This window comes from Lottia gigantea (assembly GCF_000327385.1).
Source record: "Lottia gigantea unplaced genomic scaffold LOTGIsca_25, whole genome shotgun sequence".
Taxonomy (NCBI): Eukaryota; Metazoa; Mollusca; class Gastropoda; family Lottiidae; genus Lottia; species Lottia gigantea.
Genome location: NW_008708752.1, coordinates 1,725,028 through 1,746,657, shown reverse-complemented (window position 1 = coordinate 1,746,657; position 21,630 = coordinate 1,725,028). Strand labels below are relative to the sequence as shown.

General features: G+C 33.5%; 2 protein-coding genes across 2 annotated transcripts in view; both read left to right on the top strand.

Moving 5' to 3' along the window:
* Positions 1–4,565: 4,565 nt before the first annotated feature.
* On the top strand, positions 4,566–9,715 carry LOTGIDRAFT_160565 (hypothetical protein; the record flags this gene model as incomplete). Its single annotated transcript, XM_009055685.1, has 4 exons — positions 4,566–4,633; positions 8,377–8,493; positions 9,028–9,172; positions 9,566–9,715. 4 exons carry the CDS (start codon positions 4,566–4,568, stop codon positions 9,713–9,715), a joined length of 480 nt encoding a protein of 159 aa, XP_009053933.1.
* Positions 9,716–12,655: 2,940 nt separating this feature from the next.
* The window catches only part of LOTGIDRAFT_160564 (hypothetical protein), a gene marked incomplete at both ends in the record, with an annotated part of 15,235 nt that continues 6,260 nt past the window's right edge, over positions 12,656–21,630 (top strand). The window contains 19 exons of the mRNA XM_009055684.1: positions 12,656–12,698; positions 13,242–13,371; positions 13,579–13,706; positions 14,119–14,163; positions 14,496–14,561; positions 15,015–15,129; positions 15,679–15,803; positions 16,623–16,664; positions 16,988–17,096; positions 17,723–17,850; positions 18,172–18,213; positions 18,339–18,401; positions 18,594–18,708; positions 18,938–19,062; positions 19,215–19,244; positions 19,409–19,502; positions 20,648–20,775; positions 21,133–21,177; positions 21,494–21,553. Coding sequence (XP_009053932.1) covers positions 12,656–12,698; positions 13,242–13,371; positions 13,579–13,706; positions 14,119–14,163; positions 14,496–14,561; positions 15,015–15,129; positions 15,679–15,803; positions 16,623–16,664; positions 16,988–17,096; positions 17,723–17,850; positions 18,172–18,213; positions 18,339–18,401; positions 18,594–18,708; positions 18,938–19,062; positions 19,215–19,244; positions 19,409–19,502; positions 20,648–20,775; positions 21,133–21,177; positions 21,494–21,553 — 1,633 coding nt within the window. The remainder of the gene's footprint in view (positions 12,699–13,241; positions 13,372–13,578; positions 13,707–14,118; positions 14,164–14,495; positions 14,562–15,014; positions 15,130–15,678; positions 15,804–16,622; positions 16,665–16,987; positions 17,097–17,722; positions 17,851–18,171; positions 18,214–18,338; positions 18,402–18,593; positions 18,709–18,937; positions 19,063–19,214; positions 19,245–19,408; positions 19,503–20,647; positions 20,776–21,132; positions 21,178–21,493; positions 21,554–21,630) is intronic.

The following is a 21,630-nucleotide window of genomic DNA, read 5'->3' as shown; positions in this document are numbered from 1 at the left end:
AAAAAATCGAATTTCGGAGTGTATTTTCTTATCGATGTTAACTTAATGAAAATTATTTTCAGTCTCATATTCAAATTTACTCTAAAACTTAACTTTACCAACAAATCTGTGAAACATTCCTCGTCATATTCCACATGGTTATGGTGACAATAAAGCCACATCTGTTTGGGAAGTTTCCTGGTGCCATGGACCTATCCACATAGTACAAATATTCAATAAAGATTGAATAAATCATATTACTATGGAAGTCGACTGCAGCCATATCTACTCTCGACTTCTCGCCAACTAGAAGGGGGGGGGGGGGAACTCGACTTCTCGCCTACGAAAAAGACGAGGAAAAAGTCGAGAAAAAAGGCGAGGAAAAAGGAGTGAAAAAAGGCGAGAAAGCGAGAGTTACAAAGGTGAGAAGTCGAGAAAGCGGAGAAAAAGGCGAGAAAGTGAGGAAAATTTTCCTCGCCTTTTTGCTCGCTTTCTCGCCTCTTTCCTCGCCTTTTTTACCATCGCTGTCTCTTCTTTTTCCTCTCGTGGGCGAGAAGTCGAGGGTAATATGACAGCAGCCGGCTTCCATGTATCGCAGAAGGCTCTCCTTTAAACGAGAACAGTCGGCATTTTCGGGGATTGATTTGGGTCTTGAAAATTCAATGTGCTTTAATAGTCTTAAGAAGTACTCAAACGCACGAAAATCGTATAATATACCTCAAACTAGAAATTTCCCTGCCTATAATGTGTTTTCTATATACGGCATAGTCTCACTAAAATTTGAGTCGAATTTTTAACTTTCAAACGTGAATAATTATGGATACACATGGATTTGAAGGCTGAAATTTCGACGATGAGCTGTGAACACTATTACTGATTATGTAAGCTAAAAAAAATTCCTGAAACAAAGGTATGCTTGGTCGAACGGATAGTGAAGGTGCTCCTTTAATACAACAGTCTCTAAATTATGTTTTATGAAAATTTTCTGTTTGTGGTAATGGAGTTGTTTCCCTCTAATTAATATTTATCAGTACGTACAGAGAACTATATATTATTATCCTGCTTATTCGTTATAAGTTAGGTATACACGTATGCTTTACCAGCAGCCTTGTACAGCTCAAGGTAAATTACCCGTATTTATTTTTAAAATGCAAATTGGACGTCTGGTTCGTCTGTAACTGAAAAACGCGACGCATTCTCGAGTAATGCAAGTCGGATTTTCGAGTTAAGCAGATCAGATTAAATGAAAACAATGACGATTCTGGACATAAATCTGTCAGCTTTCGTCAGGAATCTATCAACTTGATTTTCAAAGGTGCAGTCTGATAATATAAGTAGAAAAGAGGAAGTTAAATTTATGAAAAAAATGAAATAAAGAGACTTTTGTTTCTAACATTATCTAAAAACTAACAGTATCTTGCGTTATTATTTAAAACGTCCAAGCTATTTAAAAACTTTACGTAAATGTTAAAAGTTCGTTATATTTGCTGTTGTTGAAGAATAATGTACTGTAAATATTTCAGGAAATAAAAATTGTAGAGAAATGATACATTTAATTAAATAGAAATAGATATACGTGTAATTAAAAACGGTTTTAAAAATGAAAATTTAGCATGGAGGACCTTTATTGTACGCAACGTTACATTGTAATTAACAAGGGTAAGGATTGCACAAAGCGATTAATATATTCTGTGTATATAAATATGTAATGGGAATATTATATTGATGTTTCGCTTTGACACCAGATGTTAGCGATCGATAGACAAGACAAACCGTGTCAACCACATTAATCCGCCATATCTATTTATTGCCCTGTTTTATTCATCTTCTAATAATGATTACTGATCGGTCATAAGTTGCACTCATCCAAGGGATTATTCTACACGAGAGTGACTGTTACTTATGTATTAGAGGATACGCTGGGTTGATTTCCAGCGTAAAACTGGGTGTGTCCAAGGTCACGCTTCTGTTGTCTCGATCTGAGTGCATTTTACTGTCAGGTAAGCATCTCTCACGGAAGTGTTTGTTTTGTCAACACCTGTATGTCGGTGGAAGTGATTGTAAAACCAATATTTACCTGCAATTGAAATTACGAAATCGCAGGCCGAGGAGATAATTTGTATGCAAGGTCAAAGATAGAGGATTGTGTTTTGTTGGGTTTATTGATGGCGGTATCAGTTGGGTTTATTGATGACATAGTTTTTAGTCTCAATGTCGATTAACACCCCGGATATGCAATCAGTACACAGGTAAGCTTCCATTACGGATATGCTCATGAATATTGCGTTTTGTAGACATTTGTAACAGTTGCGTTTATAACATGATAGTCGGCATAGGTTTTAGTAACAAAGTCGGAAATGAAATTTTATAAAATGTAAGTTGGTGTCATAGAATAGAATTGCTATACAAGAAAAAAAATAAGAAATAGAATTAGAAATAAAATAGAATAGAATAGAATTGCTGTACAGGAATATAATAGAATTGCTATACAAGAAAAGAATAAGAAACAGAATTAGAATAGAATTAGAATAGAATAGAATATAATAAAATTAGAATTAGAATTAGAATAAGACTAAGACTAAGACTAAGACTAAGACTAAGAATAAGAATAAGAATTAGAATAGAATAGAATAGAATAGAATAGAATAAAATTAGAATTAGAATAGAATAGAATAGAATAGAATAAAATTAGAATTAGAATAGAATATAAAAGAATAAAATTAGAATTAGAATAGAATAGACTAGAATTAGGAATAGAATAGAATTAGAATAGATTAGAATAGAATAGAATAGAATAGAATAGAATAGAATAGAATAGAATAGAATAGAATAGAATAGAATAGAATAGAATAGAATTATAGAGTAAGCTAGTGATCGATATTATTGTGTAATATCTAATATTATGCCAATAAGCTGTATACAAAAATAAAGGTATTAGTTTAGGATTATATACAAGTACATTAAAGTCACGCTGTGTAAGACTGTACGTAATCTTTCTCGTGACGAAGTGGTTCAGTGAGTCGAAGCTTGCTGAATGCTTATTATAAATATCAAAAATATATTTGAAATTTGGCATATTGAATATTCCAGAATTCCTTACATTTGTAACATTTGTAACAGAGCATCTTATTGGTTGAATAATACTTACAACCTAGGAAATGTGTCGCATAAAAGTTTCGACAGATCATGGATCGTGTCCACCAAAGCAAAAACTTATATAACAAAAACTGTCTATTTTTTATCCCTACAAGGATCTCAAACATCAGGAGACATACGTCATATGTTAGACCAATTTGATTTTTATTCTCTGTGTGTACATTATAAATATAGTGTCCTGTCCTGTTCTGTCCTAGTGTTTTGAAAGTTTTTTGCACCTTATTACATTAACAAACGTTTTACTTAAAGTTTGTGAGAATGACTATGTCCCTCAATTATCGAGAAATCCTTATACATTTTGTATTATGGATATTACTTTAATATGGCTTAATGTAAATTTGACACTGTGTGACTTTAATCATATCTATACTAAGGTAACTGTTTAGTGACAATAACAACACATATAGTCTATCCAACTGGCTCATTCCCAGATCATTTTTACTCTAGAATCACCTTAAAGTCAATAGAAAAATCTTTCTCTAACCTCTGTTATTTATTTACATCAGTCAAGTTTTGGCTTTCAATTCACTTAGTGATGGGCACTTGATTGGAGATTGGAAAGTGTCTTATTTTAAACTTTTAAACAGAAACTTCTGGAGTAGTGACATTTGGACTGTAAACTAGAACATCAGAGAATATAGGAGTGAATCTGTTGGCAGCAGATGATACTGAATTAGGTTTGTGATTTTAGACTGTTTATCGTTTGTTTTCTCTGGAAATTTATAGGTGGTGACTCGTGGACAGAGGAAACATAAATTTACAGAGAAATCAGAAAATATTCGTCCTTTAGCTGGGTTGTTGTTATCCATTTTACAGAAGATTTAACAATGTAGCTTATTTGAAATTGTTTATGTCTCTGTCCCAGGTTATTTGACAGAACAATTAACAGTGTAGCCAATTTGACGTTGTCCATCTCTGTTACAGGTTATTTTACAGAAGATTTAACAATGTAGCTTATTTGGAATTGTTTATGTCTCTGTTCCAGGTTAGCCTACTTGACAGAACAATTAACAGTGTAGCCAATTTGACGTTGTCCACCTCTGTTACAGGTTATTTTACAGAAGATAATAAACAATGAAGTTAATTGGAGGTTATAGTTTATGTCTCGGGTATTTTACAGAAGATTTAACATTGTACCATATGGGTTGTTTTCTGTCTCTGTTCCAGGTTATCTTACAGAAGATTTTATAATGTAACTACGGGAGTTGCCTGTCTCGTCCAAGGTTTACGTTACAGAAGTTAATCAATATAGCTAACTGAAGGCTATATGTATCTGCATATATCTTCTTTTCAGTAACTAACAATGTAACTAATGGATGATTATATATCTCTGATCCAGATTGTTTTCCAGAGGAATTAAAAATATAACAAACTAAAGGCTATATATATCTGTTTCAGGTTATTTAGCAGAAGAATTAACAATGTAACTAATGGGAGGTTGTCTGTCTCGGTCATCTTTTACGGTCAATAAAAGTAATGCTGAGTACTATGGTTCACGGTAAGTTATCTGTTTTATTCTGAAAAGTATTATTTTCACACCATTCACGTTGGCTCATTGTTCTCTTTGACTTGAGCTTTTATATTATTTATGCTGAAGTCAATGATCTGTACGATTAAAAAACTTCAAAAGCATTTCTGTCCTTCAAATCTTTGCCTATTTTGCCTGAAAACTACATCAAGTCTAGTCAGTTTAACAATCCTGATGCTGATGATGGCTTTTATATCCGTAGCACATAAGAACAAAAGAATATGAGCTTCCATGCACATTTTGTGAAGAATAATTCGATTTTTATAGCTGCTCTGATCGAGTTTCGTTAATCAAGCAAGTTCACAGTTGATATTATGTCTTAAGCAATTATGAGATATAAGCATACCATTCAAAAGAATGAACGACTCCGAATTGAATTACGACGGTCACTAAAAGTTGACCACTAGCCAGTCCAATTGACCACTGGATGAGTTCCAGTATTTATCTTAGTATTAAATAGGATCTGTTGACCACAAAAATAACGTGAAGTAAACCTCTAAAGGTGAAAGGTTTAGAATACAGGTGACGATCAGATGAAAGGAAAATGACACAATCACGACAAACATGACCATTTGACCACTGGTCATCACATTCAAATTGAATTCTTACGATAGAAGTAGGGCATTTTGGTTTCGAGTAAGATTGTATTTTCTTAAGCACTGTCTTGACTCGTTTGTCAATCGAATTTTACCCATTTTTCCCAAATTTTTCAAATTATTTACGAAACAGCACCAATAGCCTTGGAATCAGTTTGTTGAACATTGTATTAAAATAAATACACACCGAGCAATTTAAACTTAAATTTACAACCTAAACTTTAAGGATGAAAATTTTCTACTGAAAGTTCATTTATATTTTTGAAGTCAGACTTTCGCTATTATTTTGAAGCTGATATTCAAATGGTATAAATTTGATAAATCGACAACAGTACGAAGATTGTAGGTAAAATACCATCATGCTATGTACTAAATAAATCTTGTACAAATAGTACTTTGGTATAATTAGAACTACTAGAAGTCAATATCAATAGTAACTGACCACAAACTATAATCCTATTGGTCACAATATACCGAAATGCTCTGTCAGTTCGTACGGCGAATTACCCATTCAAAGCGTTCAAGGGGTTACCGATGTGCGTTTGTTGGATCGGTGAGTTGTGTACTAGGTGAAGGATTCAATTTCAGTTATTCACTCAGTCTAGTTGTTCGGATGGAACAACAATCCGAGGCCCTTTTAGCTACTGTTTAAAAAGATCCGTCAAAATTTGGAAATCGAAAAGAGACACAATTTGTCTGATTGCAAATTGCATGGCTTTGTTACCGCAATCAGGTGTGGAAAAGTGAGAATTAAAACTTCATTTAGTTTCATTGCACCTGAGTGTTTCGACTGTTTCGGATATAAATATCAATATCAGATCAGTTGGAACGTAAGCACAACCCATTACATAGCGGCGCAAATTTAATAGGATGCTACACTGTAAATATTTTTATGTTTAATTTACACGGAATAGGCCAGCAGTTACGTTGCCAAATAGTAATTCATGATAATAAAACTAACAGAAAATTCGTAACGACAAAAAGTTTACGGCATTTTCATCAAGATACGAAAACCGGATATCTAACCTAACTAAAACTCATCCAGAATCTTTCGGGCCATATATGATGATCTACATTTCTTTAAAATTTACACACGCAAATGAATTCTGTTTTCTATGACGATACAGACGGAATTACTTTCGTAAATTATTAATCTTACTCATAAAGTACACTCGGTTGTGGATCTAGTTTTAAATAAAACATAAAACAATGTTTGAAAAGGGAATGTAATACACGTAATGGAGGTACAAACAGAGTTTTAAAGTGACATGAACTATAGTCTTTTTCAACGGAAAGTATGTGTCAGCTTAATAAAAACAGAAATTGTGACTAAATTCTTATTCCAGCGTTTAAAAAAAATTATCAGGATTTTATTAATATTTTTTATTGTGGAAAAAATGTTTTTTTGATTTAAACATTGATGTAATACGAGTAATTCTTGTTTTCTATACTTCGTATGCTTATTAGTATTACAAATACGGAACAGTTCGATTAAAAAAAATCATTAGCTTTATATCAATTCTAAATTAACACTATGACAATGTAAATGTTCTGGAAATTAGCACACAAACGGACTTCTTATCAAGAATGATGAAGTGATATAGATAATACCTGAAAATCTCAACCAGACGGTGTTATGTATGGGAACATTTGTATCCAAATGGATAGTCTTTTTATTTTTCGGAGCTTCTTTATTGAAGATCATTAGCTGCTTACTACGTGTTATGGGGTATGATATTATCTTTATCAAAGCGTATGCTTGGATGAGCAAATATAGTCATGTACTCTCGACTTGAGAAGATTCACAAAATGTGCGTCCTGTTTGACAAAACGCCATTGAGTATACGACATCTGTTGAAAGTTATTTATCACACGGGGCTTCCGTTTATTGTCCCATCCGGACGACTCGACGCAGCCCCCAGACCTGCAGATACATGAGTCCCTGATATTTCGAATATCGCACACTACATGGTGCAGTCTTTCTGCGCAATCAAATGCAATAAAGTAGGGCGTATACTACGATACTTTGAAAATAGTTTCAAACCGCTTCTTGAGTCAGGAAAACAAATTCCATTTAAAGGTAAAAGTGTCGACAGTCCAAAGTGAGCTTAAACAAAGTGAATATTGATGATAAATCTTTGATCAATAGTTAATAGGACAAATAATAATACACGTTTTATTATATAGGTAAAATATAATGTTCATATACTTGATTAGTTTTAAAGTTGGATTCCGCCCTGATGTTGATCGTGCTTACTTTACAGTTCATCATTTAACTTCGCTCCATTTTATTTTAAGAAAAGGTTATTCCAAAATATTGAATATTTCTATTTTCGCGCCAAATAATACTTTCGGTTTTCGAATGCGATTTTATTAAAACTCTTTTCCTTAATATTTGGATATTGTGAGTACCTGATATGTCAAAGATGATGCCCCACCCCCCTCTGTCTCTCTCTTTCTTTCTCTCTTATTGTTATTCGTCACTACAAGAAATAAATAGAATATTCTGGGGATACCCATCTTTAAGCTGTCAATGATGATTCAGAAATCATTAAATAACTAGGAAACGGGAGTAATTATCATTCCATACTTAATGATGTTGGGTGTGGCATTTTAACAAAGTGTCCTTGCGTGCTTTGTTAACCTTGATTATGATGGTATTCACCGAGGCATATTACAATAGTTCTTAGAGCCCTGGTTCCAAATTTGGGATGAAGTATCCCATAGGGGTCTCGGCCAACTCCTCAAGATGGGGAACCCAAAAAGTCTCTTCGACAATTTAAAACAGTAAAGTGTCATACAGTAGTATAATTTTCAGTTCCCAACTTCATACTGATTTGGTTCTCCACTTAACTAATCTCGAGCGAACGTGAGGTATACCAAATCATGGTGTACAGCGCTTTAGCGTTCCAGGGGAGTCCAATAGGTTAGGAATACTAAGAGATTTTCTTCATTGGTTATCATTTTATTGCAAGGTGTTCAAATTCTGTAATAAGTGCAGAAAATTACGACGTAAAACTCCATTCATTTCATATCAGTAAATAAAAACTACTACTTTTCTAGAAAAGTACGACATACCACTCCTTTTATTTCATTTCAACATTTGTATTTTTTTAGAAGTCAGCCGATAGTATTCAGTGTATTAGATACTGAAGTGGTATTAAGAGAAACTGAAATTGGTACCTATTTGTTATATAAAGATATAGACACCGAGAAGATTTATCTGTCAGTTATGTAAGTAATATCTACTGTTATGAAGAAATTGCATTCCACACTGTTGCCGTTATAACTCTGTTCAATAGACGCTGTGTGATATCACATGAAACAGATATGAACGTCATTAGCTACGAATGAGACGAAACCTTACCTCTGATACAATAGAATTATAGTTCGCTTCGTTTCTCCGTGATATTTGGTTGCATTGAATCTAATTCTGGACCAATTAACATTGTAAAGGAAACATTGGCCATTGTTTCGTCGTCGAAATTCCGCTCATAACATGTCACGTAGTCGTGGATGAATTGGTCATAGTTTAATCGCTCAAAGAAGTACCTTGTTACTATTTAGACGATACATACGTCAAAATATTTTCAGAATCCAATCAAATTAACGAACTCCAAACTGGCCCATACACAATTTTGTGCCTTATGTATCCACGGCTAATAGGGCCGTAGAATTTCGACAATGGAACTCTTTGTATAACGCACGATGGCCGTTGTCCTTTAAACACAATAATTCTAGGTTTCATAAATTTAAAATATTTTTCAGGGCCCCAAACCATAAAATACGTCATCATCGTATAATGGAAATAGAGAAATTATTTTATTTAGAGAAACAGCCTTACCCGTATTTAGATTCCATTATATTGTATCATAGAAAACATAAATTACGAGGCGTCAAATTAACACAGAGGGTATGTATTTACTTACAATATTCACAAAATATGACGGTGGAAAACTGTCCAGTTTTACTTGAGGTTTTGTAATTATTATTAAATTATGTTGCATTTTGACATTTCAAAAGATCACACAAAGGCACCCTGTTGAATCCATTGTACCTGATAACACGATATAAGCAATGCTATCCCGTTGTGGAAAATTTGTATGTCAGAGCCCGAATAACTCGTCCATAACATCTCATCGCTCAGTAGAAGCTATGGAAGTGTAAAAGTCTACCAAAGCATCTTTGCTCAATTTATGCCCGGATGTGTGTTTATATAGATAACTAATACAATAAAACGTCTTTATTGTTTTCAAGAGTTCAAAATACTTTATTGTTAACAAACACAACAATTTTATGTTTCCAGGCCCACCTGAGCGCACGGGTTGTTAAAGCATTTACAACAAAAGTAACAGAAAATAATGGGAATTATTTGGCTCCACCGTCTGCCTACTTGAACGTTTCCTGGCATGGTTCTACAGAATCTCTCATTACGTCATCATCGGCAGCATCTTAACAGTTAGTACTGTATCTGGCAGGATTTATTGTTTGTGCTATCCGAGATTTTGTTTTGTTTTGTTTAATTAATATCATCAGTACAAATGGTCATACGAAACTATGTATGGTTCTTACATGGAGGTAACCCTATATAAGAACCATACGTATAGTTTTGTTTGTACAAATGGTGTGAACGGTAGTATAAAATGTTAACTGTAAAAGGAATGAATCGTGTTCAATTGAATTTTGATAAGCCAACCAATCAAAAACGCGTTTATTAATGTCGACGGGTATTTTCTCAGAGCACGGATAAGAACTTGAATCCTCCTCATCAATACATGTGACAAAAATCTAGATCTGCGTGTAAATTAATCCTTTTTCCTGCCTTCTAAGTTGTGGTATTGTTGTGTTGTGTATAAAGTGTTATTTACTGCAAAGTAAAGTAGCTCATGGACGATACTTTGGAAATACAAATAAAATGCCTTAAAAGCATTCCGCGCCTTTCTTGATTGATATGGGATGAACATGTGATGTGACTGAATTTAGTGTTTCTCGTAGAAAATCCTTTATGGGAAAATAGTTTGAAAATGTCTTATGATGATATGATAAGGTGAAGCGAAAGATATTTTAAGTCTAAATCTGAACTTTCAAAGCATTGATGTCATATCAAAAATAAAGGAAAACATATGAAGATTTGTGTTTTGACCACAAGGGATGCGTTATATAATAACAAACACTTTATTTATTGTATACACCAGTGAATCGTGTCTCCATCAGTGGAGGCTAAGGATACCGATAGGGGACGGACTGACTCAAACGAGGAGACAACTGTCGAGGCTGAATTAAAAACGCGGCAACTCTTTTAACGTGTGCCAGCCATCTCAGAGGCCAGTAATATTCCACAGTTTACCCCAAAGAGGGATTAATATGTGCATGAATAACAATCTTATATACAATATTAAATGTAATTTATAGATAATACATATAATGTCAAATTCTATCTTCACAATGTCAAGATATTACAAACTGCGTCTAATACCTTGACATTGTGGTGATGCTCAAAGTCAAGCCAAACACAAAACTTTTATTGACATTGGTTAAATAGTATCTGGTGATTTCTTAAGCATCTTGAAATTGACTTGATTAGAAAGAGTTCAGAGACGTTTTATATTCGCGTCCTCATTAATACAGTTGCTTCTTAAAATGTATATTTGTAAATGTCTATTTATTAAAAAATCAATTGTATTATCTTAAGATAAGTTGTAGTTTGTATGAAATATCGCAGTGGAATCTAGGTTTTTGACGCAGTGCGTAATAGTTTGACTCTGTGAAGATGTTTAGGGAAGGCGTGGTGTACCAAAAAAGTAAATCTATCGGATATGTGAACAATTTTTGCTTCAAGGTCTAGATATTGTCACCTTTGACTTGTAAGCAGTGGACGGAAGGTACAAGTGGCGGGGAAATGGTAAAAGTGTCCGAATGATTGAAAATCGCTCTAATTGTTTCTAATGCATATGATAAAGCTTGAAGAAAATATTGAAATATCTCAATCTGATAAGTATATGTTTTGTTCACATGGTTGATCGTGATGACTGCTAACGTCACGTCTAAATACGATTTAGTTATCAAATTCGTACAAATGTATTCTGCACCCTCAATGTACAGTATTTATGTTTAAAGGTACGCTTCCTCGTTTATTCTATACCAAGATAATAAGACAAGGGAGATAATTGTCCTACTTTTCTTGATTGGACTAACATCTTAAGAGGTAGTATTCCTTAAAGGCATGTCATATATAGACAATAACGATAAATTGGTGATCATTAATATTATCATTCAGTCATCATTTGACATATTTGGGTTCAAAATCTATTTTGTCTCTTCACTTTCAAGATAAGACCTCTGAACTACCGTTTAATCATTATTCCATTGAATAACAAAATACAGCATATTCTTTTCTGAGATAAGGTCAAACACATGGGTTTTTTTTTTATCATTGATTGGTATTTCCAGTTAAGATTGCGAACTTGCTAGAAAGAAATTTGCTTGGCGCCCTAAATAGCTATCAAGAATAGCAGATTGTCCACAAACAAATTTCTGTTGATGTTCAAGAGGCAGTTGGGATGGAAAGGTTGAAATGTCATATTTCCCTCGCAGCCTGTTTCGAATGGATTTATAAATAATACAATAGTGGTCTGGTTTTTTTTGATTATCTTGAAAACCCGGTTCCCCCTGTCTGTGATTCGGGTCGGAGGACATGGAAAAGCGTCCTTGGGTCGGAATGGACAATAAACAGGGGCCTCATGTGCAACACACTGTACGTTAATGATAACTCGACAATTGACGAAATTTCCATTACTTTGCACTACATGGCGTTGCATTTGACTTACTTAATGTTATAACCGTACAATAGAATCCCTTTATAATGCGATAAATGAATAAAACTATAGGAGCGTTTTACAATAATTACTTAGTTTAATGGATTTATTGTTATATACAGGGATAGTTATGACACCAGTCCATTGATGAATATAATTATACTCTTATTTTAGACTTAGTTTTGTCTTATTTTAAGGGGTAGTATTCCTTTAATATAGTCAGAATGATTCAGTAACGCAGTTTTGTAAAGATTACCCTGGACATCGAATTCAAACTATCGGCACCCAGTTACTTTGGGTTTTAACCACTCAGACACCCTTCCTGACGCAAATCGATTATCGAAAGCACAAGCTTTCAAAAGCTGACTAATATATAAAACTAAGTCGATTGGGTCCTTTAAAATAAAGATTTACGTACAATATTCCGATAAGATCTAATATGCCCCCAGCCCATCGGCCTTATTATTGAATGAGTCAAATATTCATATTTCAACCGTGAAATACGTACTTGGAGTATAACAAAGATAGTATACTTATATTGTATATTTTTCATTTGCATTACTAACTTTAATGTAATAATCATGGATAAACTATTTTTCATTGTTCTTGGTACTATTTTATTCGGTAAGTAAAAAGTATTTTCGCCATTTTCGGGGGGTGAATATATGTAAAAACTGCACGAAAAACGTATAATTCCCATTCAAAAATAGGAAAAAACTAGGAATTTCACTTTCAATTTCTATGTATGTCTATTCTGTATACAACACAGTCTCAAGAAAAGACGAGTCGTTATTTTAAGTTTCAAACGTGTATAATTCGGGACACACATGGATCTGAAGGCTCAAATTTCAGCGATGAACTGTGAACACTATCACTAATTACCTTAGCTAAAAAATTCATGTTTATGAGACTAAGCTACGATTGGTAACAAAAAATGACGACCCTGGCTCTGTCACGTGTCGATAGAAAAGTTACCAATTCATTAAATCAATGCTAATTAATATCAATGCTTATCAATACAGAAATTTTTAAAACTGTGCTTGTTAAATATAACTTGGTAATATATTTAAGATGATGTCTCAAATTTTCCATTAGGTCTTACCAACCTGTCTTATATCGAATTATACCATGCAGATAAATTTTATTCTTTTGAATTCATCTCTCTAGGTTCGAGTTATAGTCAAGAAAACACTACTACGTCATGTTCCGATGGTAATCCAACCTTTGATTGCTTCGACACTCTACAAACTGAGGTGGCTGAAAGCCGAGCTAATAATGACACATCATCTTATTGTCGGTAAGTCACCATCACCAAATGTTCCTCCTCTCTCTTAATCTAATCTCTAATCTCTCTTACTCTCATCTGATAGCCTAATCATTCCAAACTAGAGTATAACAATTGGATAGAAAAGTTTCTCAATTCATTTCCTAGACTAGGTCACTCAATTCCGCTGCCTTCATGAAATCCTTACATATTTAAAATTTTGGTTTTTGAAATTCTCAGGTCAGTAAAGAAATATATAAATTGTGTAGAAGGCGTGGTTTGTAAATGTGGAATGGCTAGCAGTGCGTCTGTGTATCGAGCTTTAACATACTACGCTGCAGTTTATAAACAAAATGGATGCGAATTTGGTAAAGTATCTTATTCAAATTAACTTTCCACTAAGCATAGATTTCTATTTGTGCGAATTGCTGTAAAGAAATGGTTGATTCAGAACACTCTACAATTGATTCTAGACTCTATAGCTACGTATCAGGTATATTAGCTTAAAATATCTGCCCTTATATCCTGCCTCTGATACCTATTTTCACAGTTGTCGGCTGGAGTAGGGTCAGAAAAACACTTGAAATGAAATATACCACAGCTTCGAAGTCGCGGCGGTCTAAACCTACTTATTTTCCTCAGATCCACCAGATGATTCGGCCTACAGACATATATAATTCACCGTGGTGACTCATGAAAGCACCGGTCGTGACGACGGGGGTTTTTCAAGATTTGGTTGTAGGACTTATATAACATCGCATTTGATTCATAAAATTTCAGAAGCTGACCACGATCTGATAGTAGAACCAGGCATCACGTGTCAAGGTAGGTAACATGACGACATATATGAAACATCTCCAGAAAACATTCGGCGTGACATGATAATTTTGCTTACCTTAAGATGGATTTGAATCAGTGTCAATCGAATGAAAATGAAAATCAATTTTCAACTTGTTTTGACAAATGGAGATGGGCAACACCATGCAGTGTTCAAATTTTGTAAGGACAGTGGCATTAGCCTTCTCATTTTGGATTTTTTCAAAATTGTGATAAAACAATAGTTTTTTTCCAGGTACTATGACATGGACCTCCCGACCCCACTGAAATAGTATGGGCTCTTTAACAAGTCCATAATCAATCCTTTTTGTTTTTTGCAGATGACAATACAACAGAAGGGAATAATACCATTGACCAAGGACTTCTGGTTCTATCTTTAGATACAAGTAAGTATTGTTAATTGTTGTATATAGTCATTTTAATTCATTCTATTAAAAATCATACGATGATTTTATATAACTTTTATAAGGATATAACATCGTTGACTCGTTATACAGTGTATAATATGTAATTGTTGTACATACTAACACAGCTTCCGATACCCGTATCCTTTTTCCGACATCAGGCAATCAAACAAAAAAGTGTTGTGTAAGAATACATTGTCACATTCTCGCCAACTTTTCTAAAATGAAAAGTGATAATCAATTTTTGTCATAAAAATATAAGCAAATATCTAATATTCTTGTCGAATACATCCAATAAACAGTTATTATCAAGTTGCTTTTTCATACAGTCGTTAACCATATATTTGCGATTACTATGCGCACTTATAGAAATTCGTGGTATGTAACAGTTATGTGATACATGTTATTCACTGTGTAATGGTTGAAATGTTTCAGTTCCTGCAGTGCTATCTGTGAGTGAAGTCTGTCCTGGTGTTAAAACCTGCTACAGTGATTATAGTAAGAGATTAGAACAAGCTCTATACAATAAAGATTTAGATGCTGCCTGTATGTAAGTAGATTATCAGTGTGTCGAATGCAATATAAAGACTTATTTGTTGGACAGACAAACATAACTTCAAGGTAACTCTAGGGCGAATTAGTCTTATTTTATCGGGTTGGTATGGGTTAAATGACGATTTGTAAGGATGCAATGATGATTTTATGTCGATCTCGTTGCAATAGGCCTTGAACGTTGGTCAACTTTAATTGTTTTCCCCTGTAAATAGCCTATAGTTGATTACCTTACTCATAAATACTTCCAAACGATCTACATATCGTCACATATCACAGTATTGAATTTCAGTCATATATTGTCGGTTCTATGCCCAAATTGGGTGGTGGTCACCTGATTCTGGTAGGCTCTAAAGCTACGGACTATATTCAGCTCGCAATATTACTATTACTTGACAAACATTATTAAATGCCGGAAATAAAGAGTCTCGCCCAAGAATACACAGTAAAATCTTCTGCTCACTACTCAGACCGATTTAGTTTTACGGAAATTGCTGAGGATTGTCAAATGAAGCACTTCGGGAATGTCATCATTCTTATTTTGTAGAGGTATGGAAATGACAATACCGTGTATAGAGAGAGCTGCCTGTAAATGTCAAGAAACTAATAACTCGATATTAACAGAATTATTACATCAAGAACAATTCGATTACAATAACCTTTGTACAATAAGTAAGACATTAGTTTTGCTATCATGAGTTTTGCTATCATGCTGGTTGCAAGCTATCAGACTAAAATGAAGCTCTATGATTGTTTTCTATGAGCGTCTTCGCTCAATTTTGAATAAAATTAAAAGAATTAGAGTTTAGCGTTATCATCTTGTTCCTTATTGCGCTAAGAAAAGACGGACAAAACGTGCACAATGAGGGATATTTTGCCATAACAGCAACATAAGTCGATACTCTGTTTTGAATTCCATTTGTCGAGGGATTTGAAACACATACTGCCTATTTATCTATCATAAATCGGACTTTGCAATTCAGTTTACCTTGACTGGGGAAAACTCCGAAAGAGACAGATATTCGGTTGAATTATTTGCAGATTTGATTTTTCTGTACTGGTTTTTGAGCTTTGCACTATTAGCTTCATGAACAATGAACATACATGTAGTTTGACCGATAGGCAGACCATTTAATTGGTTGGTTCAATCATGATTTACTCGCATTCTATTTAAGATCAGACCAATTTTCGTTTCGTCTTTTATTTCCAATTTAGTCATTACAGTTAGGGACCAACGAAAGCCCTCTTGAACGTTTGTCTGTTTAATGACATCTCTAGCCAATTAATTCCTTGCCCTCAACAAACAGACGAATGTTGAAGAAGGCCGTCTATAGACCTTAACGGAAGTGGCTGAGTTAAAAATAAAAGCTTATATAACAAGGAACGAAAGTTTTTAAATCTAATTAGACTGGAATTCATCTTTTCATACAGAAAGTCGTTAAGAATATTCTCGATACAGTCAGTTATCTTTAATGTTATTGTATGTTTTAGTAACTGGAGGTGTTTTCTTTGATGATGACATTGATTGCTCAGGTGGGTATTTATGTTAACAGAATAATATAGTATTGTAAAAAAAAACTCAGTTTGCACCCTGAAATTGTGGGATGATGACGTCATCAATCCCATTGGAGTGCTTCAATATGAATTTGATAACGTCATGGATGTGTTTCAAATTTTCGCTTTAAGATGTCAAGAACAAATTATTCTTCATTGCCCAGCCCAGCATCTTCTTTTATTTTCATTTTTGTCATCTAATTTTTGTAAAGTTTCGAAAACAAGACACTAAAAACTAAAGCATTAAACATTGCTTGTAACATGTTGAATCCATTATATCCCGACATTATTCCTTTTTCCAGAGGTTGGTCCAGTAAGTACTTGTGAAGCTGAAAATCCTATATCCGACTGTTATCAGACCTATTCTAATTCTATTGGTACCGATTACACAGATCCGAATATAATGTGTCCGTAAGTACCCTACAGATCCTAAAAGTGTCCGCAAGTACCCTACATATCCTAACATAAGGTGTTCGAAAGTACCCTACATATCCTTACATAATGTGTTCGAAAGTACCACACATATCCTAACATAATGTGGCTATAAGTTACCCACATATCCTAACATAATGTGTTCGAAAGTACCACACATATCCTAACATAATGTGGCTATAAGTTACCCACATATCCTAACATAATGTGTTCGAAAGTACCACACATATCCTAACATAATGTGTTCGAAAGTACCACACATATCCTAACATAATGTGTTCGAAAGTATCCCATACTTTATCGCTAAGAAATTATTTCCATTTAATTTCGTTAAATTGTTCTATGATTTGAGTTCGTAAAATCGGCATACCTTTCCAGAAGCCATATATCTAAAAAGGCTTATCTTTTATTGAAACAACATACATGTTTTATTAAATTGACTAAGATCATCTAATGACGCCGACATGTGTTTCAGATAGCCAGTGCTCACCAAGTCAAAAATGAAAAATGAGAGGTAACTTTCCAAAAGTTTACATTAGGCGTATCATCAACGTTAGCAAACTCCCTCGCGAGCTCTGTTAATATTTTGAGGTATTATTTTCCAGAGCAATAATGAAGTTTATCAACTGTTCTGAAAGTGTAGCCTGTCAATGTGGTTTACAGACATCGGCTTCAATCTTACATAGTTTAACAATGTCAACAACCAACCATCAGGTGCTAGGCTGTAACTTTGGTAGGTGATAACTTTTATGTTGTTACCAAATCAAAGAGTACACACAGTTTTTAACAAACATTGAACGGTTCATCTGATTAAACCAAAACTCCAACACATGGTACACTTGTAGCATATTTTCGTATCCCTTGGAAATCATTGAGCAGCCTGCAATAGAACTTTAATTTCAAATACTCGTATAGCTTTTCAGATTAAACAATTGAAATTAAGTTGATAAGTTCTTTATAAAATTCATAAAATTGCATAAACATAAATCATTATTTTATTAGCTAGTTATATTCCAGTCATTTGTAATGGTGAATTGTATATTGTTTATTTCAGTGACTGGTGACATGACAGTAAGACCAGGGATTCAGTGTCCAGGTATGTATATATACACTATTATACATTATTACATAAACACTATATATGTCTGTCTAGGTTCTAGATTTCACTCTCACAAACATATTTAATCTAAATAAAATGCATTTCTGAATGTTTTGTTACAGGTGATTCGAGGTTCAATGGTTCTGATAAAGATGCTATTTTGATTTCTATGGGTCTTTTAAATAGTAAGTGGCTGTTTCTTTAACCAATTTCTCCATCTTTATTAGCCCACAAAGTGCAGAAAAGTAAGAGGTAAAACTTCAATTTCATTTTATTTTAACCAATTTCTAAGCACGTAAACTTTAATATCACCGTTAATTTCGGCGGTAAAGATCATGCCAGTAGAAGAATGTTATATTGTATCTGATGTATTTTAGATGTTGATGTAATAGATAATATTAAGTTATGTGCTGATATTGAAGAATGTTATATTGTATCTGATAGTGAAACGGCGGCAGCTTTACACAATAAAGACGGTGTTTCTCTTTGCCAGTATGTACATAGCTTTTACATTGAGATAAAAAAAAATACCATTACACAAGAGAAAATCAGTTTTAGGATAGCACAATTTTTATTTGACAAAAATTTGAATTGGAAATTGGAAATAATTGGAAATTGAAAGAAAAATGGAAATCAAATTAGGTCTAGAAACTGGAACGAGCTTCATTTTAAATGTGCCATGGGTAGCCAACTTGAGTCGTATTATACTTTATTCTTTCAGAGCCCAGAGTAATTTTATACATTGTTCAGAGCAAGCAGTGTGTAAATGTGGTAAATATACTGACAGGGAATTTCAAAACTGGTTAACAGAACAAAAACGGGATCATTTGGATTTATGTGTTAGTGGTAAGGAAATAAAGATATGTTCGATTTTATTGTCATATTGTTTGTTTCGTGAAAAAGTTGCGAGTATTAACATCGTCACTAATTATTAAGAGAGCAAGGGCCTTTTCACCAAAAATTACAATTCTATGTCATCTATGATTATATATTTTTAGATACGTCTATTGAAGCTTCATATACGTGTGGTAAGTTCCTGATTTTCTTCCTCTTCTAATAGTATTTGTTGGAATTTCGATGTGATATCAGTACTCAATCACCAATTTTAGTCATTGAAATAACATCTTTTTGCTCCATGTACATCTTACAAAAAATACAATTGATTCATTATTCATTTTCTTTGTAACTCTAGATTTTTGTCAAGAAACTAACCAGTTAAGCCATTGTTATGAAGATTTACAAAGAGTGTTTAATAAAGCTAGTTATACTATTACTGAATGGTGCATGTATGTATACCTTTAGATCTTTTTAAATAGAGAATATTGACATCCATACTTGCCTTTAATCTTCACAAGTTTCCACGGTTACATAGTACAAACACCTATACATTGCAACTAAATTTCCACTGATACAAGGTACAATACACCTTTACATTGCGTCTAAATATCCACTAATACACAGTACAATACACATATATATTACATCTAGATTTCCACTAGTACAATACACCTTTACATTACAACCAAATTTTTCACTGATGCATAGTACAATACACCTTTACATTGCGTCTAATTGTACACTTATACACAGTACAACACACATATATATTACAACTACATGCCCACTGTTACATAGTACAATACACATATACATTACATCTAGATTTCCACTAGTACAATGCACCTTTACATTACAACCAAATTTCCACTGATACATAGTAGAATACACCTTTACATTACGTCTAAATTTCCACTGATACATAGTACAATACATCTATACATTACTAAGTAAATACCACTAGTGCAACACGCCTATACATTACAACTGAATTTCCACTGATATATAGTACAATACACCTATTCATTACAACTGAATTTGCACAAATACAGAGTACAATAATACAGCTATACATTACAATTAAATTTCCACTTATACATAGTACAATACACCTTTACATTCCACTGTGACATGGTACAATATTGATACATAATTTCTAAATTGCCACTGTTACACTCATACAATGCACGTATACATTACATTTGAATTTCCACTTCTACATGTTACAATACACTGATACATAATTTCTAAATTTCCACTGTTACATTATCACAATGCACCTATACATTATATCTAAATTTCCACTGTTACATGGCATAATACACTAATACATAATTTCTAAATTTCCACTGTTACGTGGTATAATACACATATCCATTACATCTAAATTTCCACTGTTACATGGTATAATACACTAATACATTACATTTATAAACTTCCACAATTACATGGTAAAATAATCTATACATACAATACACATTTACCTTCTATAAACGTCCACATGTAATGCACATCGAAATTTCCCCAATGACCTCTAAAGTACTTCGAACTTTCCAAACACAATCACACATTTATCCTTTGTGTATACTTTCAGTGCTGTAGAAACGTTTGTAAAATGTGTTGAAAATGTTGGTTGTACATGTGGTATAGAAAACGATCCAGAACTTCTCAAGTCGATTTCTTATTATATACATCTATATAACCAAAAGATTTGCTTTTTCTGTAAGTAAAATTTACGATACGAAAATTACATTACATTGAGACACGATTGGAATATGACTGAAGAGTCTCAAAATAGTCCTCCTCAAATGTGACCACGCCCATTGAATGCAAATTTGCATGAATTCGATTTTTTGCTTTAAAAAAAGGAAGCGAACAATATCACATTCACTTCCACAGACATCTATTGACAGTATAATGTAATGTCGACTATTTATTCAGGTTTCATTTTTTATATAACTGAGCAAATAGCACGAATCCATACAACTAAATTTAATGTTTCTTTAGAAATTTAGTAGAATTTTTCATTCAAAACATAATGGACACTCATTGCCAAACTGAAAACTTCATTTATTTCAGATACATCTGGAGTTCACATTAGCAGTCCTGGTATTCTGTGTCCAGGTAAAATCATACTTACAAATTTTGAATTCATTTTCAAATGCAATCATAAAAGGCTTTGTTAAAGCTGATTTATAGGCATTTCCCACAAGATGAAGTTTCCTAACCATTGCTCTTACATATAGCTTCGACGGTAATATCAGTACATGAGAGCTTATAAGCACTGGAAATGTGGGTCTGCAAAAATTTGCTTCATTTTACCAAAACCAGATTGACCTCCTAAAAAAGAGCTATGTCGGATGAAAACAAAGTTAACATTTAGATGTTTATATCCCAATAGACATTTTATTTGTAAATAATTCAACTCTTTTATAATCAGGAATAAATGTGACTGGTACCGCTGCAGAACGAGGACTGCTAGTCTTATCTTTAGAAACACGTAAGTAGGTCATCCATTTTTTCTAAAGGCCATCCTTTTGACATCAAATGTTTTAAATGTTGGCGCCTCCTATCCCG